Here is a 23,648-nt window from a genome sequence, read left to right on the forward strand (position 1 = left end):
ATACTGCTCCCTATGTACAAGAATATAACTACTATAATACTGCCCCTATGTACAAGAATATAACTACTATAATACTGCCCTTATGTACAAGAATATTACTACTATAATACTGCCCCTATGTACAAGAATATAACTGCTATAATACTGCTCCTATATACAAGAATATAACTACTATAATACTGCTCCTATGTACAAGAATATAACTACTATAATACTGCCCCTATATACAAGAATATAACTACTATAATACTGCTCCTATATACAAGAATATAACTGCTATAATACTGCTCCTATATACAAGAATATAACTACTATAATACTGCTCCTATGTACAAGAATATAACTACTATAATACTGCCCCTATATACAAGAATATAACTACTATAATACTGCTCCTATGTACAAGAATATAACTACTACAATACTGCTCCTATGTACAAGAATATAACTACTATAATACTGCCCCGTATATACAAGAATATAGCTACTATAATACTGCCCCCTAGGGACAAGAACATGAAACTGAATACATATTTTATTTATTTATTTATTTTACTCACTTATATAGCGCCATTAATTCCCCATCGCTTTACAGACATTATCATCGCTGTCCCCATTGGGGCTTACAATCTACATTCCCTATCAGTATGTCTTTGGCGTGTGGGAGGAAACCGGAGAACCCGGAGGAAACCCACGCAAACACGGGGAAAACATACAAACTCCTTATTAAATTAAATTTTTGCTCCCATTGCAGTCGGTACCCGGATGCTGAGGTTGTGAACTTTGGTACCTGGTTTGTGTTTAGTTTACCCATCACGGTCATCGTCCTGTTTCTGACCTGGGTCTGGCTGCATTGGTTATTTCTTGGCTGCAAGTAAGTGACAGTCTGAGACTAGAGGACAATATTTGGCCCATTTTTATATGTGTTGTCATTTATGATTTGGACTTTATTAAATCTTTAGTTTTAGGGAAACCTGTTCACTCAGTAAGAAGAAGAAGACCAAACAGGAGGAGTTGTCAGAGCGACGCATCCAGGAGGAATACGAGAAGCTGGGGAAAATGAGGTACGAGATTAGCTAAACACATGGCATCAAAAGTCATCGAAAAATATTTTAAAGATAAGACCATTAACATAGAATACTATTTCTCATGTGAATTAGAGACCTTCAATACCAAACACAATCAGAGGAGGAGCATGACTACCAGAGCTATAAGGTTACTATGTGTAGTTGCAGTCAGTGCTATAAGGTTACTATGTGTAGTTGCAGTCAGTGCTATAAGGTTACTGTGTGTAGTTGCAGTCAGTGCTATAAGGTTACTGTGTGTAGTTGCAGTCAGTGCTATAAGGTTACTGTATGTAGTTGCAGTCAGTGCTATAAGGTTACTGTGTGTAGTTGCAGTCAGTGCTATAAGGTTACTATGTGTAGTTGCAGTCAGTGCTATAAGGTTACTATGTGTAGTTGCAGTCAGTGCTATAAGGTTACTATGTGTAGTTGCAGTCAGTGCTATAAGGTTACTGTATGTAGTTGCAGTCAGTGCTGTAAGGTTACTGTGTGTAGTTGCAGTCAGAGCTATAAGGTTACTGTGTGTAGTTGCAGTCAGTGCAGTAAGGTACTGTATGTAGTTGCTATAAGTGCTATAAGATTACTGAGTGTACATGTAATCAGTGTTATAAGGTTCCTATGTGTAGATGCAGCCAGTGTTATAAGGTTATTGTGTGTAGTTTCAGTAAGTGTTATAAGGTTACTATGTGTAGTTGCAGTCAGTGCTATAAGGTTACTGTGTGTAGTTGCAGTCAGTGCTATAAGGTTACTGTGTGTAGTTGCAGTCAGTGCAGTAAGGTACTGTATGTAATTGCTATAAGTGCTATAAGATTACTGAGTGTACATGTAATCAGTGTTATAAGGTTCCTAATGTGCAGCCAGTGTTATAAGTGTAACGGGTCTGGGAGGCGGAACCTCTGAGCTACTATACAAGGGGGCGGTCCTTGTAAGGGAGCGGGTGGCGACCAGGCAGGCAGTCACAGCAGGTGACCGGGACAGTCTCTAGAAGAACGGGCAGGAGGTCACGGCAAGTGACCGGGGCAGTCTCTGGATGAACGGGCAGATGGTCACGGCAAGTGACCGGGGCAGTCTCTGGGTGAACGGGCAGATGGTCACGGCAAGTGACTGGGGCAGTCTCTGGGTGAACGGGCAGATGGTCACGGCAAGTGACCGGGGCAGTCTCTGGGTGAACGGGCAGATGGTCACGGCAAGTGACCGGGGCAGTCTCTGGGTGAACGGGCAGATGGTCACGGCAAGTGACCGGGGCAGTCTCTGGGTAAAGGGTTGGTACGACCTGTGGCGGCTGATGGTAGACGTGAGCTCCCAGGTGAGCAGGCGAGAGTCTCTGGATAAACGGGTGGTCACAGCATGTGACGGCGGAGCCTCCAGGAAGACCAACAGACAGGCGGCAGATGAGCGCTCCCAGGTGAGCGGGCAGAAGTCTCTGGACAGGCGGGTGGTCACAGCACGTGACGGCAGAGCCTCCAGGTAGGCTAGCAGACAGGCAGCAGATGAGCGCTCCCAGGTGAGCGGGCAGGAGTCACTGGACAGGCAGGTGGTCACAGCACGTGACGGCAGAGCCTCCAGGTAGGCTAGCAGGCAGGTAGCAGATGTGCGCTCCCAGGTGAGCGGGCAAGCTGGTCCATAGACAGACTGACAAGAGTTGGAAGGCAGACCGTCGGACCTCAGGCAAGCAGGCAGGTAGTTGATGTGCGCTCCCAGGTGAGCGGGCAAGCTGGTCCTTAGACAGACTGACAGGAGTAGTAAGGCAGACCGTCGGACCTCAGGCTAGCAGGCAGGTAGCAGAATATCAGGCAGGAATAAGACAGCAAGCTGGCAGGAATCTGGCAGGTATCTGGCAGGTAACTGGCAACGGGACCTGAGGGCTGAAGCAGAGTAGTGAACAGTGCAACAACATTGCTCGGGCACCTCCATTTTGGAGGAGGTGCCTTATATATGGTGAAGTCCTCCGGCCATTGGCCGGGGACTCCTTAGGACGGCGCGCGCGGCCCCTTTAAGAGGGAGGGAGAGCGCGCGCGCGCGCCCTAAGCACAGTGGCCGGGAAGGAGCGCGCGCTGCCAGCAGAGCGGGAGGAGGACGCCGGGCACGGAGCAGAGAGGTGAGGGGAACAGCGTCCCTGCCTAGCAGAGGGCAGGGACGCCGGCGCTACAGTACCCCCCCCTTTAGGCCCCCCCTTTTTTAGGCCAGACAGAAATTTAGCAAGGATGAGAGGGGCATGGATGTTCTCCCGGGGCTCCCACGTTCTCTCCTCAGGACCAAACCCCTTCCAATCTACTAGAAAAAAGGTCTTTCCTCTTACCCTTTTGGTGGCAAGAATGTTCTCTACCTCAAACTCGTCCTCAGCAGAAACCGGAGCAGGAGGCGTGCCTGTAGACTTGGAAAAAGAGTTAAGTACCACAGGTTTGAGGAGAGATACATGGAAGGAGTTAGGGATCCGTAAGTTGGCCGGGAGTTTCAATTTATAGGCCACCGGGTTGATCTGACTGATGACCTCCAGAGGACCGATGAACCGAGGCCCTAACTTGTAAGAAGGTATCTTGAGTCGGACATATTTAGATGAGAGCTAGACTTTATCTCCAGGACGAAATTGTGGAGGATCCAGGCGTTTTTTGTCAGCGTGTCTTTTCATCCGTTCGGACGACTGAAGGAGTGCGGATCGGGTACTCTCCCAAATGGAGGAAAATTTGCTAACGAGAGATTCCGCAGCCGGGTTGTCCACAGAGGTGGAGACAGGAAAAGGAATCCGAGGATGCTGACCGAAGACTACAAAAAACGGGGATTTGGAGGAGGATTCGCTCTCGTGATTGTTATAAGAGAACTCGGCCCATGGTAGGAGATCCACCCAGTCAGAATGGTGGGCATTAACGAAGTGCCGGAGGTAACTGGTCAGGTTCTGATTGATCCGCTCCACTTGACCATTGGACTGTGGGTGGTAAGCGGAAGAGAAGTCCAGGGTGACGTCTAGCAGTTTACAAGTGGCTCTCCAGAAGCGTGAGGTGAACTGTACCCCACGATCCGACACGATGTGGAGGGGCAGGCCATGAAGACGAAAGATGTGACGAATAAAGTCTTTCGCTAGCTCGGGTGCAGACGGGAGGCCTGGCAGGGGAACGAAATGAGCCATCTTGGAGAAGCGGTCAGCGACCACCCAAATGACCGTACAACCGGCAGAGACTGGGAGGTCAGTTATAAAGTCCATTGCTATATGCTGCCAGGGGGCAGCAGGTACAGAAAGCGGAAGGAGGCGACCGGCTGGCAGATGTCTCGGAACCTTGTTGCGGGCGCAGGACACACAGGCAGAAAGAAAGTCTATTACGTCCTTGTGCAGGGTAGGCCACCAGTAGTGCCGGGTAATAAGCTGGAGGGTCTTTTTCTGACCGGCGTGGCCAGCCAGTTTAGACGAGTGACCCCAGTGAAGGATCTTCTCCCGATCAGGTACTGATACGAACGTCTTTCCGGGAGGGAGACGATTTAGACTCACGGGAGCCACCTGCATTACTCTGGCGGGATCGATGATGTGTTTCGGATCTTCCTCGAGATCAGACACCAGAAAGGATCGAGACAAGGCGTCCGCCTTGACGTTTTTGTCAGCCGGGCGAAAATGAAGAACAAAATCAAAACGAGCAAAAAACAAGGACCACCGGGCTTGGCGCGGGTTAAGTCTCTGGGCATGCTGGAGGTAAGCCAAGTTCTTGTGGTCAGTGTAAATTATTACCGGGTGAAGAGCCCCCTCGAGCAGGTAACGCCACTCCTCCAATGCCAGTTTGATGGCCAATAACTCTCGGTCTCCTATGGAATAATTGCGTTCTGAGGAGGAGAAGAGTTTAGAGAAGAAGCCGCAAGTTACCATCCTCCCGGAAGATGATTTTTGAGTAAGTACCGCTCCGGCTCCAGAGGAGGAGGCGTCAACTTCCAGGAAGAACTGCTTGTTGCCGTCCGGGCGATGCAGCACCGGGGCGGAAGAGAAGGCCTGTTTTAAGGAAAGAAGGCCTCCTCTGCTTCGGGCGGCCACTCTTTGGGATTAGTACCCTTACGGGTGAGCGCGGAAATTGGGGCAGTCCGGGAAGAGAAGTGCGGTATGAAGAGGCGGTAGTAGTTGGCGAAGCTCAGGAACCGCTGAATGGCCTTCAACCCCTCCGGTCGAGGCCATTTCTCGATGGCAGACAGTTTCTCTGGATCCATTCGTAGGCCGGTCTGAGAAATAATGTAGCCCAAAAACGGAAGCGAGGTCTGCTCAAAGAGGCACTTCTCGTATTTAGCGAAGAGGTGATTCTGCCTGAGCCTGAGCAGGACCTGACGAACGTCCCTCCGGTGAGTCTGGAGATCCGGAGAGAAGACCAAGATGTCGTCCAGGTACACCACTACGCAGGAGTAGAGAAGGTCCCGGAAGATGTCATTGACCAACTCTTGAAAGACGGCAGGAGCGTTACAGAGACCAAAGGGCATTACCAGATATTCATAGTGGCCGTCCCGGGTGTTGAATGCCGTCTTCCATTCATCCCCCTGACGGATACGAACCAGGTTGTACGCCCCACGGAGGTCCAGTTTGGTGAAGATTCTAGCCCCCCTCAGACGATCAAATAACTCCGGAATGGGCGGAAGGGGGTACTTATTCTTCACCGTGATCTGGTTAAGGCCTCTATAGTCTATACAGGGACGGAGAGAGCCGTCATTCTTTTTGACGAAAAAGAAGCCTGCTCCCGCCGGGGAGGTAGATTTCCGGATGAATCCCCTGGCCAGATTCTCCTCAATATATTCGGACATCGACCGGGTCTCAGCAGCGGATAATGGATAAATACGCCCACGGGGAGGAGTAGTACCAGGTAACAGGTCGATAGGGCAGTCGTATGGTCTATGAGGGGGTAGTGTCTCTGCCTCCTTTTTATTAAAGACATCAGCATACGACCAATAAGGAATCGGAAGTCCAGGTAGATTAGCTGGGGTAGGAGAAGGACGGACGGGATGGACGGGAACCAGACAGGTCTTATGGCAGTCCTGTCCCCAGCGAAGGACTTCTCCGGTCTGCCAGTCAAGCACGGGTGCATGTCTCTGGAGCCAAGGTAGACCTAGCAAGAGGGCGTGAGAGAGTCCAGGCAGAACATGAAAGGAGATACTCTCAGAATGCAGCATTCCCACCTGCAGAGTAATGGATTCGGTGATGAGTTGGATGGGGCGTGGTAAGAGACCCCCATCCACGGCAGCAACAGACAAGGGTACAGCCAGAGGTTTGGTGGGGATGCGGTATTTCTCTACCAGGGACTGTGAAATAAGATTCCCGGCTGCTCCAGAGTCAAGTTGGGCTAGTTCGAAAAAACGGTTCTCCCCGCAGACAATTGAGACTGACAGCAGCAGAGATGGAGAGGATTTATTCTTGTCTAGGTCGACCTCTCTGAGCGAACCTAGACACAGGCGTTTCCCGACCTCTCAGGGCAGGCACGGATCCGGTGCTCCTTACTGCCACAGTAGAAGCAGCTCCCCTCGGCACGGCGTAAGTCCTGACGGGTTTTGACCATCTTGGTCTGGTCGACCTGCATAGGCTCAGGAGAGTGTACCTGGGTAGAGACGGATTTCTGAAAAGTAGGAGCTAGACGTGGAAACCTCCTCTCACGGGTGACCTCTTTGGCACGCTCCTGGAACCGTAGGTCAATCCGGGTGGCAAGAGTTATTAGGTCATCGAGAGTGGTAGGAATGTCCCGACCGGCAAGTTCATCTTTAATACGGCCGGACAGACCCTCCCAGAAGACGGATACCAGAGCGTCGTTATCCCAGGCCAGCTCCGAGGCAAGGGTACGGAACCGTATGGCATATTGGCCCACGGTGAGACTTCCCTGACGGAGGCGTAGCAGTGATGATGCGGATGAGGTCTTCCGTCCGGGTTCGTCGAAGACTTTCCGGAAAGCCATGAGAAAGGCAGGCAAGTCGGACACCAGGGGGTCTCCTCTCTCCCATAGAGGATTTAGCCAGGCCAGGGCCTCCCCGGTGAGATGGGACATGATGAAGGCAATTTTGGCCTGGTCGGAGTTAAACTGGTGGGACAGGAGTTCAAAGTGCAGGGTGCACTGATTTATGAAGCCCCGAGCCTGGGCGGAGTCGCCTCCGAAGCGAGGAGGTGCAGAAAGCCGGGGTCCGGGGTAGGATACCATGGTATTAGTGGACAGCGGAGCTGCCGGATTGCGAGTCATGGCACTGGCGGAGGTTGCTGGCGGAGCAGTCAGAGTGTCCATGCGAGAATTGACATTCCGCAGGTGACCCAGGATGGACTCCTGTTGGGACCTCTGACGGGACAGTTCATGACACAGGTCCGAGAGCAAGGGAGCTTGGGTGCCACCGGGTTCCATGGCCCGAGCAAACTGTAACGGGTCTGGGAGGCGGAACCTCTGAGCTACTATACAAGGGGGCGGTCCTTGTAAGGGAGCGGGTGGCGACCAGGCAGGCAGTCACAGCAGGTGACCGGGACAGTCTCTAGAAGAACGGGCAGGAGGTCACGGCAAGTGACCGGGGCAGTCTCTGGATGAACGGGCAGATGGTCACGGCAAGTGACCGGGGCAGTCTCTGGGTGAACGGGCAGATGGTCACGGCAAGTGACCGGGGCAGTCTCTGGGTGAACGGGCAGATGGTCACGGCAAGTGACCGGGGCAGTCTCTGGGTGAACGGGCAGATGGTCACGGCAAGTGACCGGGGCAGTCTCTGGGTAAAGGGTTGGTACGACCTGTGGTGGCTGATGGTAGACGTGAGCTCCCAGGTGAGCAGGCGAGAGTCTCTGGATAAACGGGTGGTCACAGCATGTGACGGCGGAGCCTCCAGGAAGACCAACAGACAGGCGGCAGATGAGCGCTCCCAGGTGAGCGGGCAGAAGTCTCTGGACAGGCGGGTGGTCACAGCACGTGACGGCAGAGCCTCCAGGTAGGCTAGTAGACAGGCAGCAGATGAGCGCTCCCAGGTGAGCGGGCAGGAGTCACTGGACAGGCAGGTGGTCACAGCACGTGACGGCAGAGCCTCCAGGTAGGCTAGCAGGCAGGTAGCAGATGTGCGCTTCCAGGTGAGCGGGCAAGCTGGTCCATAGACAGACTGACAAGAGTTGGAAGGCAGACCGTCGGACCTCAGGCAAGCAGGCAGGTAGTTGATGTGCGCTCCCAGGTGAGCGGGCAAGCTGGTCCTTAGACAGACTAACAGGAGTCGGTAGGCAGACCGTCGGACCTCAGGCTAGCAGGCAGGTAGCAGAATATCAGGCAGGAATAAGACAGCAAGCTGGCAGGAATCTGGCAGGTATCTGGCAGGTAACTGGCAACCGGACCTGAGGGCTGAAGCAGAGTAGTGAACAGTGCAACAACATTGCTCGGGCACCTCCATTTTGGAGGAGGTGCCTTATATATGGTGAAGTCCTCCGGCCATTGGCCGGGGACTCCTTAGGACGGCGCGCGCGGCCCCTTTAAGAGGGAGGGAGAGCGCGCGCGCCCTAAGCACAGTGGCCGGGAAGGAGCGCGCGCTGCCAGCAGAGCGGGAGGAGGACGCCGGGCACGGAGCAGAGAGGTGAGGGGAACAGCGTCCCTGCCTAGCAGAGGGCAGGGACGCCGGCGCTACAATAAGGTTATTGTGTGTAGTTTCAGTAAGTGTTATAAGGCTACTATGTGTAGTTGTTATCAGTGCTATAAGATTACTAAGTATAATTATAGTTAGTGCTGTAAGGTTACTATGTATAGTTGCAGCCGGTGCGGTAAGGTTACTATGTTTCATTACAGTCAGTGCTATAAGGTTACTAAGTGTAGTTGCAGTCAGTGTTGTAAGAATATATGTAGTTGCTTTCAGTGCTGTAAGGCTATGTGTAGTTGCTGTTAGTGCTGAAATAATTACTAAATGTAGTTGCAGTCAGTGCTGTACGGTTACTAAATTTAGTTGCAGCCAATGCTGTAAGGTTACTAAGTGTAGTTGCTGTCAGTGCTGTAATATTACTAAATTTAATTACAGTCAGTGCTGTAAGGTTACTAAAAGTAGTTGCAGTCTGTGCTATAAGGTTATGTGTAATTGCAGTCAGTGCTGTAAGGTTACTATATATAGTTGCAGTCAGTGCTGTAAGGTTATTAAGTGCAGGTGCAGTCAGTGCTGTAAGGTTATTAAGTGCAGGTGCAGTCAGTGCTGTAAGCTTATTAAGTGAAGGTGCAGTCAGTGCTGTAAGGTTATTAAGTGTATTTGCAGTCAGTGCTGTAAGGTTACTATATATAGTTGCAGTCAGTGCTGTAAAGTTACTATATATAATTGCAGTCAGTGCTGTAAGGTTATTATGTGTAATTGCAGTCAGTGCTGTAAGGTTATTATATATAGTTGCAGTCAGTGCTGTAAGGTTATTAAGTGTAATTGCAGTCAGTGTTGTAAGGTTACTATATATAGTTGCAGTCAGTGCTGTAAAGTTACTATATATAGTTGCAGTCGGTGCTGTAAGGTTACTATATATAGCTGCAGTCGGTGCTGTAAGGTTACTATATATAGTTGCAGTCATTGCTGTAAGGTTATTAAGTGCAGGTGCAGTCAGTGCTGTAAGCTTATTAAGTGAAGGTGCAGTCAGTGCTGTAAGGTTATTAAGCGTATTTGCAGTCAGTGCTGTAAGGTTACTATATATAGTTGCAGTCAGTGCTGTAAAGTTACTATATATAGTTGCGGTCAGTGCTGTAAGGTTATTATGTGTAATTGCAGTCAGTGCTGTAAGGTTATTATATATAGTTGCAGTCAGTGCTGTAAGGTTATTAAGTGTAATTGCAGTCAGTGTTGTAAGGTTACTATATATAGTTGCAGTCAGTGCTGTAAGGTTATTAAGTGTAATTGCAGTCAGTGCTGTAAGATTACTATGTCCAGTTGCAGTTACTGTAAACATATTATGTGTGACTGTAATCAGTGCTATTTAGGACTAATATTTTTAGTGACCACAGAAGCAAAAGCTCAAGTCATGAATTTTTCCCATATTTCAGCATTTGTATTTCCTTTTGTAGTTACCCAGAAAAGGTCACTGTCTTCTTCTTCATCCTGATGACCGTGCTCTGGTTTACACGGGAACCTGGGTTTGTTCCTGGTTGGGAATCACTATTTGAAAAGTAAGATATTAAAAATGAGAATAGAGTCTATTGCTTTCTGTTATCAGCCATTTGAGCCTGACTGTAGTAGTTTATACCATTCGGCTCCCTTAGGCTGCAGCCTTGCTCGCCAATTCTACCATCTGCTTCTGTTTCAGGAATGGTTTTAGGACGGACGCCACGGTGTCAGTGTTCCTCGGATTCCTTTTGTTCCTGATTCCATCTAAGAAACCTCAATTTTCCTGCGTTAGAAAAAGGGAGTCAGGTGAGAACTCTCTTAAGAAGTGAAAAGGCTGGCACTGCTAATGAGGGCAATGTGTATGTGGGCACGCCCTGGCTAGCACTGCTAATGAGGGCAATGTGTATGTGGGCACGCCCTGGCTGGCACTGCTAATGAGGGCAATGTGTATGTGGGCACGCCCTGGCTGGCACTGCTAATGAGGGCAATGTGTATGTGGGCACGCCCTGGCTGGCACTGCTAATGAGGGCAATGTGTATGTGGGCACGTCCTGGCTGGCACTGCTAATGAGGGCAATGTGTATGTGGGCACGCTCCTGGCTGGCACTGCTAATGAGGGCAATGTGTATGTGGGCACGCCCTGGCTGGCACTGCTAATGAGGGCAATGTGTATGTGGGCACGCCCTGGCTGGCACTGCTAATGAGGGCAATGTGTATGTGGGCACGTCCTGGCTGGCACAGCTAATGAGGGTAATGTGTATGTGGGCACGCCCTGGCTGGCACAGCTAATGAGGGCAATGTGTATGTGGGCACGCCCTGGCTGGCACTGCTAATGAGGGCAATGTGTATGTGGGCACGCCCTGGCTGCCACTGCTAATGAGGGCAATGTGTATGTGGGCACGCACTGGCTGGCACTGCTAATGAGGGCAATGTGTATGTGGGCACGCCCTGGCTGGCACTGCTAATGAGGGCAATGTGTATGTGGGCACGCCCTGGCTGGCACTGCTAATGAGGGCAATGTGTATGTGGGCACGCCCTGGCTGGCACTGCTAATGAGGGCAATGTGTATGTGGGCACGCTCCTGGCTGCCACTGCTAATGAGGGCAATGTGTATGTGGGCACGCCCTGGCTGGCACTGCTAATGAGGGCAATGTGTATGTGGGCACGCTCCTGGCTGCCACTGCTAATGAGGGCAATGTGTATGTGGGCACGTCCTGGCTGGCATAGCTAATGAGGGCAATGTGTATGTGGGCACGCCCTGGCTGGCACAGCTAATGAGGGCAATGTGTATGTGGGCATGCCCTGGCTGCCACTGCTAATGAGGGCAATGTGTATGTGGGCACGCCCCTGGCTGGTACTGCTAATGAGGGCAATGTGTATGTGGGCACGCCCTGGCTGGCACTGCTAATGAGGGCAATGTGTATGTGGGCACGCTCCTGGCTGCCACTGCTAATGAGGGCAATGTGTATGTGGGCACGCCCCTGGCTGGTACTGCTGATGAGGGCAATGTGTATGTGGGCACGCCCTGGCTGGCACTGCTGATGAGTACAGTGTGTATGTGGGCACGCCCTGGCTGGAACTGCTAATGAGGGCAATGTGTATGTGGGCACGCCCTGGCTGGCACTGCTAATGAGGGCAATGTGTATGTGGGCACGCCCTGGCTGGCACTGCTAATGAGGGCAATGTGTATGTGGGCACGTCCTGGCTGGCACAGCTAATGAGGGTAATGTGTATGTGGGCACGCCCTGGCTGGCACAGCTAATGAGGGCAATGTGTATGTGGGCACGCCCTGGCTGGCACTGCTAATGAGGGCAATGTGTATGTGGGCACGCCCTGGCTGCCACTGCTAATGAGGGCAATGTGTATGTGGGCACGCACTGGCTGGCACTGCTAATGAGGGCAATGTGTATGTGGGCACGCCCTGGCTGGCACTGCTAATGAGGGCAATGTGTATGTGGGCACGCCCTGGCTGGCACTGCTAATGAGGGCAATGTGTATGTGGGCACGCCCTGGCTGGCACTGCTAATGAGGGCAATGTGTATGTGGGCACGCTCCTGGCTGCCACTGCTAATGAGGGCAATGTGTATGTGGGCACGCCCTGGCTGGCACTGCTAATGAGGGCAATGTGTATGTGGGCACGCTCCTGGCTGCCACTGCTAATGAGGGCAATGTGTATGTGGGCACGTCCTGGCTGGCATAGCTAATGAGGGCAATGTGTATGTGGGCACGCCCTGGCTGGCACAGCTAATGAGGGCAATGTGTATGTGGGCACGCCCTGGCTGCCACTGCTAATGAGGGCAATGTGTATGTGGGCACGCCCCTGGCTGGTACTGCTAATGAGGGCAATGTGTATGTGGGCACGCCCTGGCTGGCACTGCTAATGAGGGCAATGTGTATGTGGGCACGCTCCTGGCTGCCACTGCTAATGAGGGCAATGTGTATGTGGGCACGCCCCTGGCTGGTACTGCTGATGAGGGCAATGTGTATGTGGGCACGCCCTGGCTAGCACTGCTGATGAGTACAGTGTGTATGTGGGCACGCCCTGGCTGGAACTGCTAATGAGGGCAATGTGTATGTGGGCACGCCCTGGCTGGCACTGCTAATGAGGGCAATGTGTATGTGGGCACGCCCTGGCTGGCACTGCTAATGAGGGCAATGTGTATGTGGGCACGCCCTGGCTGGCACAGCTAATGAGGGCAATGTGTATGTGGGCACGCCCTGGCTGGCACTGCTGATGAGTACAGTGTGTATGTGGGCACGCCCTGGCTGGAACTGCTAATGAGGGCAATGTGTATGTGGGCACGCCCTGGCTGGCACTGCTGAGGGCAATGTGTATGTGGGCACGCCCTGGCTGCCACAGCTAATGAGGGCAATGTGTATGTGGGCACGCCCTGGCTGGCACAGCTAATGAGGGCAATGTGTATGTGGGTACGCCCTGGCTGGCACTGCTAATGAGGGTAATGTGTACGTGGGCACGCCCTGGCTGGCACTGCTAATGAGGGCAATGTGTATGTGGGCACGCCCTGGCTGGCACTGCTGATGAGGGCAATGTGTATGTGGGCACGCCCTGGCTGGCACTGCTGATGAGTACAGTGTGTATGGTAGTGCTCTATGGATGTCACTGCTAATTATATAAGTGGCACTTTATGCTAATAAGGGGTGGGGACTCAACCATGTCTGGCACTGATGATAAGGGTACTGTGTATGAGGGCAACCTCTGGCTGGCACTGTTAATTATAGCACTCTGTAAAAGGGCACTTTATGGCTGGCAATGTTAATGATGGCACTGTGTATGGGGCCATTGTGTATCTGGGACAGTCTATGGCTTGCACTGTTAAGAAGGGCACTGTGTATTAGGGCACTCTCTGGTGGGCACTATTAATGAAGGTACTGTGTATGGAGGGAACTCTAATGAGGGCACTGCGTAAAGGAGCACTCTATGGCAAGCAATGTTAATGAGGGCACTGTGTATGAGGTCGTTGTATAATAGGGCACTCTCTGGTTGGCACTTTTAATGAAGGTATTGTGTATGGAGGGCAATCCCCTAATGAACGCACTGTGCATGGGAGAACACTGTGACTGGCACTGTTCATAGAGGCACTATTGATGGGAGCACTCTGTGACTGGCACTGTTCATAGGGGCACTATTGATGGGAGCGCTCTGTGACTGGCACTGTTCATAGGGGCACTATTGATGGGAGCACTCTGTGACCGGCAGTGTTCATAGGTGCACTATTGATGGGAGCACTCTGTGACCGGCAGTGTTCATAGGTGCACTATTGATGGGAGCCCGCTGTGACTGGCACTATTGATGGGAGCACTCTGTGACTGGCACTGTTCATAGGGGCACTATTGATGGGAGCACTCTGTGACCGGCAGTGTTCATAGGTGCACTATTGATGGGAGCCCGCTGTGACTGGCACTATTGATGGGAGCACTCTGTGACTGGCACTGTTCATAGGGGCACTATTGATGGGAGCACGCTGTGACTGGCACTATTGATGGGAGCACTCTGTGACTGGCACTGTTCATAGGGGCACTATTGATGGGAGCACTCTGTGACTAGCACTGTTCATAGGGGCACTATTGATGGGAGCGCTCTGTGACTGGCACTGTTCATAGGGGCACTATTGATGGGAGCACTCTGTGACTGGCACTGTTCATAGGGGCACTATTGATGGGAGCGCTCTGTGACTGGCACTGTTCATAGGGGCACTATTGATAGGAGCACGCTGTGACTGGCACTATTGATGGGATCACTCTGTGACTGGCACTGTTCATAGGGGCACTATTGATGGGAGCACTCTGTGACTGGAACTGTTCATAGGGGCACCATTGATGGGAGCGCTCTGTGACTGGCACTGTTCTTAGGGGCACTATTGATGGGAGCACTCTGTGACTGGCACTATTGATGGGATCACTCTGTGACTGGCACTGTTCATAGGGGCACTATTGATGGGAGCACTCTGTGACTGGCACTATTGATGGGATCACTCTGTGACTGGCACTGTTCATAGGGGCACTATTGATGGGAGCACTCTGTGACTGGCACTGTTCATAGGGGCACTATTGATGGGAGCGCTCTGTGACTGGCACTGTTCTTAGGGGCACTATTGATGGGAGCGCTCTGTGACTGGCACTATTGATGGGATCACTCTGTGACTGGCACTGTTCATAGGGGCACTATTGATGGGAGCACTCTGTGACTGGCACTATTGATGGGATCACTCTGTGACTGGCACTGTTCATAGGGGCACTATTGATGGGAGCACTCTGTCACTGGCACTATTGATGGGAGCACTCTGTGACTGGCACTGTTCATAGGGGCACTATTGATGGGAGCACTCTGTGACTGACACTGTTCATAGGGGCACTATTGATGGGAGCGCTCTGTGACTGGCACTGTTCATAGGGGCACTATTGATGGGAGCTCTCTGTGACTGGCACTGTTCATAGGGGCACTATTGATGGGAGCGCTCTGTGACTGGCACTGTTCATAGGGGCACTATTGATGGGAGCGCTCTGTGACTGGCACTGTTCATAGGGGCACTATTGATGGGAGCACTCTGTGACTGGCACTCTTCATAGGGGCACTATTGATGGGAGCCCTCTGTGACTGGCACTGTTCATAGGGGCACTATTGATGGGAGCGCTCTGTGACTGGCACTGTTCATAGGGGCACTATTGATGGGAGCACTCTGTGACTGGCACTGTTCATAGGGGCACTATTGATGGGAGCGCTCTGTGACTGGCACTGTTCTTAGGGGCACTATTGATGGGAGCACGCTGTGACTGGCACTATTGATGGGATCACTCTGTGACTGGCACTGTTCATAGGGGCACCATTGATGGGAGCGCTCTGTGACTGGCACTGTTCATAGGGGCACTATTGATGGGAGCACTCTGTGACTGGCACTATTGATGGGAGCACTCTGTGACTGGCACTGTTCATAGGGGCACTATTGATGGGAGCGCTCTGTGACTGGCACTGTTCATAGGGGCACTATTGATGGGAGCACTCTGTGACTGGCACTGTTCATAGGGGCACTATTGATGGGAGCGCTCTGTGACTGGCACTGTTCTTAGGGGCACTATTGATGGGAGCACGCTGTGACTGGCACTATTGATGGGATCACTCTGTGACTGGCACTGTTCATAGGGGCACCATTGATGGGAGCGCTCTGTGACTGGCACTGTTCATAGGGGCACTATTGATGGGAGCACTCTGTGACTGGCACTGTTGATGGGAGCACTCTGTGACTGGCACTGTTCATAGGGGCACTATTGATGGGAGCGCTCTGTGACTGGCACTGTTCATAGGGGCACTATTGATGGGAGCACGCTGTGACCGGCAGTGTTCATAGGGGCACTATTGATAGGAGCTCTATGTGACTGGCACTGTTCATAGGGGCACTATTGATGGGAGAGCTCTGTGACTGGCACTGTTCATAGGGGCACTATTGATGGGAGCGCTCTGTGACTGGCACTGTTCTTAGGGGCACTATTGATGGGAGCACGCTGTGACTGGCACTATTGATGGGATCACTCTGTGACTGGCACTGTTCATAGGGGCACTATTGATGGGATCACTCTGTGACTGGCACTGTTCATAGGGGCACTATTGATGGGAGCACTCTGTGACTGGCACTGTTGATGGGAGCACTCTGTGACTGGCACTGTTCATAGGGGCACTATTGATGGGAGCGCTCTGTGACTGGCACTGTTCATAGGGGCACTATTGATGGGAGCACTCTGTGACTGGCACTATTGATGGGAGCACGCTGTGACCGGCAGTGTTCATAGGGGCACTATTGATAGGAGCTCTATGTGACTGGCACTGTTCATAGGGGCACTATTGATGGGAGCGCTCTGTGACTGGCACTGTTCATAGGGGCACTATTGATAGGAGCTCTATGTGACTGGCACTGTTCATAGGGGCACTATTGATGGGAGCGCTCTGTGACTGGCAGTTCATAGGGGCACTATTGATGGGAGCGCTCTGTGACTGGCACTGTTCATAGGGGCACTATTAATGGGGGCGCTCTGTGACTGGCACTGTTCATAGGCGCACTATTAATGGGAGCGCTCTGTGACTGGCACTGTTCATAGGGGCACTATTGATGGGAGCACGCTGTGACTGGCACTATTGATGGGAGCACTCTGTGACTGGCACTGTTCATAGGGGCACTATTGATGGGAGCGCTCTGTGACTTGCACTGTTCATAGGGGCACTATTGATGGGAGCACGCTGTGACTGGCACTATTGATGGGAGCACTCTGTGACTGGCACTGTTCATAGGGGCACTATTGATGGGAGCGCTCTGTGACTGGCACTGTTCATAGGGGCACTATTAATGGGAGCGCTCTGTGACTGGCACTGTTCATAGGGGCACTATTGATGGGAGCACGCTGTGACTGGCACTATTGATGGGAGCACTCTGTGACTGGCACTGTTCATAGGGGCACTATTGATGGGAGCGCTCTGTGACTGGCACTGTTCATAGGGGCACTATTGATGGGAGCACTCTGTGACTGGCACTGTTCATAGGGGCACTATTGATGGGAGCGCTCTGTGACTGGCACTGTTCTTAGGGGCACTATTGATGGGAGCACGCTGTGACTGGCACTATTGATGGGATCACTCTGTGACTGGCACTGTTCATAGGGGCACCATTGATGGGAGCGCTCTGTGACTGGCACTGTTCATAGGGGCACTATTGATGGGAGCACTCTGTGACTGGCACTGTTGATGGGAGCACTCTGTGACTGGCACTGTTCATAGGGGCACTATTGATGGGAGCGCTCTGTGACTGGCACTGTTCATAGGGGCACTATTGATGGGAGCACGCTGTGACCGGCAGTGTTCATAGGGGCACTATTGATAGGAGCTCTATGTGACTGGCACTGTTCATAGGGGCACTATTGATGGGAGAGCTCTGTGACTGGCACTGTTCATAGGGGCACTATTGATGGGAGCGCTCTGTGACTGGCACTGTTCTTAGGGGCACTATTGATGGGAGCATGCTGTGACTGGCACTATTGATGGGATCACTCTGTGACTGGCACTGTTCATAGGGGCACTATTGATGGGATCACTCTGTGACTGGCACTGTTCATAGGGGCACTATTGATGGGAGCACTCTGTGACTGGCACTGTTGATGGGAGCACTCTGTGACTGGCATTGTTCATAGGGGCACTATTGATGGGAGCGCTCTGTGACTGGCACTGTTCATAGGGGCACTATTGATGGGAGCACTCTGTGACTGGCACTATTGATGGGAGCACGCTGTGACCGGCAGTGTTCATAGGGGCACTATTGATAGGAGCTCTATGTGACTGGCACTGTTCATAGGGGCACTATTGATGGGAGCGCTCTGTGACTGGCACTGTTCATAGGGGCACTATTGATAGGAGCTCTATGTGACTGGCACTGTTCATAGGGGCACTATTGATGGGAGCGCTCTGTGACTGGCAGTTCATAGGGGCACTATTGATGGGAGCGCTCTGTGACTGGCACTGTTCATAGGGGCACTATTAATGGGGGCGCTCTGTGACTGGCACTGTTCATAGGCGCACTATTAATGGGGGTGCTCTGTGACTGGCACTGTTCATAGGGGCACTAATGATGTGAGCGCTCTGTGACTGGCACTGTTCATAGGGGCACTATTAATGGGGGTGCTCTGTGACTGGCACTGTTCATAGGGGCACTATTAATGGGGGTGCTCTGTGACTGGCACTGTTCATAGGGGCACTATTAATGGGGGTGCTCTGTGACTGGCACTGTTCATAGGGGCACTATTAATGGGGGTGCTCTGTGACTGACACTGTTCATAGGGGCACTATTAATGGGGGTGCTCTGTGGCTGGCACTGTTCATAGGGGCAGTATTGATGGGAGCACTCTATGACGCTTTGTCTTATTGGTAACACTCTCCTGATCTTTGCCCCTAGGACAGGGTGAGAACAACGAAGAAGATGGACCACACCTGGGAGGACCCATGTTGACTTGGCACGAATTCCAGACGCACATGCCCTGGGAGATCGTGGTGCTGGTTGGAGGAGGCTACGCCCTGGCTGCTGGGTGTAAGGTAAGATTACTCAGAATAAGGAGAAACGGCAGCTGGTAATGAGTGCATGACCAGGAAGAGTTGTCATAGGGTCAGAAGCACCTTAATGCCTCTGCCTGTCATTGGTGAAATCAATGCCTCATAATTTAGCGCTTCATATTCCAAGTCATGGCAGGACCAGTTTTATAGAAAATGAAGCCCAAGGGAACAATCAAATAAGGCCTAACACCACCCCACTCATGATTTCTACAGTTATTCTCAGAATTTAATATCCCTGGTGGTCAAGAGGTAGTGAATTGGTTCACTGTAAAATCACTGGCACTTTGTAGTAGAGAAATGATTCATTTTAAAATCCCTGGTGGTCTAGGAGTAGTGGAATATTTTTTTTTAATCCCTGGTGGTCTAGGGGTAATGAAATAGTTTATTGTAAAATCCCTGCCACCTACGGATAGTGTAATGGTTCACATTAAAATCCCTAATAGTCTATAGGTTATGAAATGGTTCATTGGAAAATTCCTGGTGGTCTAGGGGTAGTGAAATTGCTTATTGTAAAATCTCTGCTAGTCTAGGGTGAAATGGTTTATTGTGAAATTCCAAGTAGACTATGAGTAGTGGCATGGTTCATCGTAAAACCCCTGGTGGTCTAGGGGTAGTAAAATGGTTCTTTGTAAAATTCCTGGTGGTCTGGGGGAAGTTAAATAGTTTATTGTAAAATCCCTGGTGGTCTAGGGGTGGTGAAATGGTTTATGGTAAAATCCCTGGTGGTCTAGGGGTGGTGAAATGGTTTATGGTAAAATCCCTGGTGGTCTACGGTTAGTGAAATAGTTTATGGTAAAATCCCTGGTGGTCTAGGGGTGGTGAAATGGTTTATGGTAAAATCCCTGGTGGTATAGGGGCGGTGAAATGGTTTATGGTAAAATCCCTGGTGGTCTAGGGGTGGTAAAATGGTTTATGGTAAAATCCCTGGTGGTCTAGGGGTGGTAAAATGGTTTATGGTAAAATCCCTGGTGGTCTACGGTTAGTGAAATAGTTTATGGTAAAATCCCTGGTGGTATAGGGGCGGTGAAATGGTTTATGGTAAAATCCCTGGTGGTATAGGGGCGGTGAAATGGTTTATGGTAAAATCCCTGGTGGTCTAGGGGTGGTAAAATGGTTTATGGTAAAATCCCTGGTGGTCTTCTGTTAGTGAAATGGTTTATGGTAAAATCCCTGGTGGTCTACGGTTAGTGAAATGGTTTATGGTAAAATCCCTGGTGGTCTAGGGGTGGTGAAATGGTTTATGGTAAAATCCCTGGTGGTCTAGGGGTGGTGAAATGGTTTATGGTAAAATCCCTGGTGGTCTAGGGGTGGTGAAATGGTTTATTGTAAAATCCCTGGTGGTCTATGTGTAGTGAAATGGTTTATAGTAAAATCCCTGGTGGTCTACGGTTAGTGAAATGGTTTATGGTAAAATCCCTGGTGGATTAGGGGTGGTGAAATGGTTTATGGTAAAATCCCTGGTGGTATAGGGGCGGTGAAATGGTTTATGGTAAAATCCCTGGTGGTCTAGGGGTGGTAAAATGGTTTATGGTAAAATCCCTGGTGGTCTTCTGTTAGTGAAATGGTTTATGGTAAAATCCCTGGTGGTCTACGGTTAGTGAAATGGTTTATGGTAAAATCCCTGGTGGTCTACGGTTAGTGAAATGGTTTATGGTAAAATCCCTTGTGGTCTATGTGTAGTGAAATGGTTTATAGTAAAATCCCTGGTGGTCTACGGTTAGTGAAATGGTTTATGGTAAAATCCCTGGTGGATTAGGGGTGGTGAAATGGTTTATGGTAAAATCCCTGGTGGTATAGGGGCGGTGAAATGGTTTATGGTAAAATCCCTGGTGGTCTAGGGGTGGTAAAATGGTTTATGGTAAAATCCCTGGTGGTCTTCTGTTAGTGAAATGGTTTATGGTAAAATCCCTGGTGGTCTACGGTTAGTGAAATGGTTTATGGTAAAATCCCTGGTGGTCTACGGTTAGTGAAATGGTTTATGGTAAAATCCCTTGTGGTCTATGTGTAGTGAAATGGTTTATGGTAAAATCCCTGATGGTCTACGGTTAGTGAAATGGTTTATGGTAAAATCGCTGGTGGTCTACGGTTAGTGAAATGGTTTATGGTAAAATCGCTGGTGGTCTAGGGGTGGTGAAATGGTTTATGGTAAAATCCCTGGTGGTCTACAGTTAGTGAAATGGTTTATGGTAAAATCCCTGGTGGTCTACGGTTAGTGAAATGGTTTATGGTAAAATCCCTGGTAGTCTACGGTTAGTGAAATAGTTTATGGTAAAATCCCTGGTGGTCTAGGGGTGGTGAAATGGTTTATGGTAAAATCCCTGGTGGTCTACGGTTAGTGAAATGGTTTATGGTAAAATCCCTGGTGGTATAGGGGCGGTGAAATGGTTTATGGTAAAATCCCTGGTGGTCTTCTGTTAGTGAAATGGTTTATGGTAAAATCCCTGGTGGTCTACGGTTAGTGAAATGGTTTATGGTAAAATCCCTGGTGGTCTTCTGTTAGTGAAATGGTTTATGGTAAAATCCCTGGTGGTCTAAATGGTTTATGGTAAAATCCCTGGTGGTCTACGGTTAGTGAAATAGTTTATGGTAAAATCCCTGGTGGTCTAGGGGTGGTGAAATGGTTTATGGTAAAATCCCTGGTGGTATAGGGGCGGTGAAATGGTTTATGGTAAAATCCCTGGTGGTCTTCTGTTAGTGAAATGGTTTATGGTAAAATCCCTGGTGGTCTACGGTTAGTGAAATGGTTTATGGTAAAATCCCTGGTGGTCTACAGTTAGTGAAATGGTTTATGGTAAAATCCCTGGTGGTCTACGGTTAGTGAAATGGTTTATGGTAAAATCCCTGGTAGTCTACGGTTAGTGAAATAGTTTATGGTAAAATCCCTGGTGGTCTAGGGGTGGTGAAATGGTTTATGGTAAAATCCCTGGTGGTATAGGGGCGGTGAAATGGTTTATGGTAAAATCCCTGGTGGTCTTCTGTTAGTGAAATGGTTTATGGTAAAATCCCTGGTGGTCTACGGTTAGTGAAATGGTTTATGGTAAAATCCCTGGTGGTCTAGGGGTGGTGAAATGGTTTATGGTAAAATCCCTGGTGGTCTAGGGGTGGTGAAATGGTTTATGGTAAAATCCCTGGTGGTCTAGGGGTGGTGAAATGGTTTATTGTAAAATCCCTGGTGGTCTATGTGTAGTGAAATGGTTTATGGTAAAATCCCTGGTGGTCTACGGTTAGTGAAATGGTTTATGGTAAAATCCCTGGTGGTCTACGGTTAGTGAAATAGTTTATGGTAAAATCCCTGGTGGTCTAGGGGTGGTGAAATGGTTTATGGTAAAATCCCTGGTGGTCTACGGTTAGTGAAATGGTTTATGGTAAAATCCCTGGTGGTCTACGGTTAGTGAAATGGTTTATGGTAAAATCCCTGGCGGTCTAGGGGTGGTGAAATGGTTTATGGTAGAATCCCTGGTGGTCTAGGGGTGGTGAAATGGTTTATGGTAAAATCCCTGGTGCTCTAGGGGTAGTGAAGGGGTGTATTGTAAAATTCCAGATGATATAGGGGCCCAACAATTGCTCATTGTAAAATCCCAGGTCATCTAGGAGGTAGCAAAATGGTTCATTTTAAATTCCCTGGTGGGCAAGTGTTTTATTTTTTGGTTTCTCTGTCAGACCTCCGGCCTCTCCACGTGGATCGGCCGTCAGATGGAGTGTCTGAGCAGCCTCCCGTCCTGGGCCGTCAGCCTCCTCGCTTGTATTCTGGTGTCGGCAGTGACGGAGTTCGTCAGTAACCCGGCCACCATCACTATATTCCTGCCCATCCTCTGCAGCCTGGTGAGCAATAGCCCAATGTGAATGACGGGCAAAAAAAAAAAAACCTAAAAATTCCACTCTCTATGGACGACTCCTGACTTTGTTTTTCCCAATCCTACAGTCGGAAGCTCTTCATATTAACCCTTTATACACGCTGATTCCGGTCGCCATGTGCATCTCGTTCGCTGTGATGTTACCAGTGGGGAACCCCCCGAACGCCATCGTATATAACTACGGGCACTGCCAGATCAAAGACATGGTAAGAGGAGGAAACAAATCTCTGCTTGTCGTCGCGGAATGGAAATATCCATCACAACCAGCAGCTGACCTCCTAAACGGGCGGCAGATCCACCTAAAAAAAACTATTTAGCTAAATCCCAGCCGGCCTAGAGGTAGTGAAATGGTTCATTGTAAGATCCCTTGCAATGAACCCGCGACCAATCACCGATTTGGGCGCCAAATTTAAATATCGGCCGCGACCAATCACCGATCTTGGCTCCACATTTAAACACCGCTGTGCTGATTGGTCGCCGACGCTGGGCGCGACCAATCACCGATTTTGGCGCCACATTTAAATAGCGTCCGTGACCAATCCGCACAGCGGTGTTTAAATGTTGAACCAAGATCGGTGATTGGTCGCGGCCGATATTTGAATGTGGCGCCCAAATCGGTGATTGGTCGCGGGCATCGCCAGCGACCAATCAGCGATTTTCAACACAAATGTCCGGACTTTTGTAACACGATGCGGATACTGTGGGGACATCAGCGGCTAGGGTGTGAAGGGAGGACCGGGGAGCGCCGCTGCGGGTCGGGATACTTCTGCTCCGAGCGCCCGCTCATGTCCCGGGTTCTCGGAGCGGAAGTATCTGCACAGGCAGCGCCGCTGACATCCATGCGGCTAGGGTGTGAAGGGAGGACCGGGGAGCGGCCGCTATTTAAATCTGCCACACAAATCGGTGATTGGTCGCTGTCTTGGCCCGCGACCAATCACTGATCTTGGCGCCAAAGTTAAACACTACTGTGCTGATTGGTCGCGGGCGATATTTAAATTTAGCGCCCAAATCGGTGATTGGTCGGGGTCAGCGCCCGCGACCAATCAAGCACATTGGTCACCGATTTGGGCGCCAAATTTAAATATCGGCCGCGACCAATCACCGA

At 50.5% G+C, this 23,648-nt stretch overlaps 1 protein-coding gene and 1 long non-coding RNA gene across 2 annotated transcripts in view; one reads left to right on the top strand and one right to left on the bottom strand.

Moving 5' to 3' along the window:
* Positions 1-23,648, top strand: part of SLC13A4 (solute carrier family 13 member 4) — a 65,735-nt gene that overhangs the window by 37,578 nt on the left and 4,509 nt on the right. The window contains exons 9-15 of the mRNA XM_073650191.1: positions 755-874; positions 963-1,064; positions 10,046-10,147; positions 10,285-10,391; positions 18,535-18,671; positions 22,350-22,511; positions 22,612-22,749. Coding sequence (XP_073506292.1) covers positions 755-874; positions 963-1,064; positions 10,046-10,147; positions 10,285-10,391; positions 18,535-18,671; positions 22,350-22,511; positions 22,612-22,749 — 868 coding nt within the window. The remainder of the gene's footprint in view (positions 1-754; positions 875-962; positions 1,065-10,045; positions 10,148-10,284; positions 10,392-18,534; positions 18,672-22,349; positions 22,512-22,611; positions 22,750-23,648) is intronic.
* On the bottom strand, positions 574-10,403 carry LOC141164702 (uncharacterized). Its single transcript, XR_012250935.1, has 3 exons — positions 10,225-10,403; positions 10,050-10,136; positions 574-1,050 (listed from the first exon to the last, which is right to left on the bottom strand). It is a non-coding gene; the product is annotated as an uncharacterized lncRNA (long non-coding RNA).

This window comes from Phyllobates terribilis, unplaced genomic scaffold, assembly GCF_046119375.1.
Source record: "Phyllobates terribilis strain yellow unplaced genomic scaffold, ASM4611937v1 Scaffold_10__3_contigs__length_209671492, whole genome shotgun sequence".
Lineage (NCBI taxonomy): Eukaryota > Metazoa > Chordata > Amphibia > Anura > Dendrobatidae > Phyllobates > Phyllobates terribilis.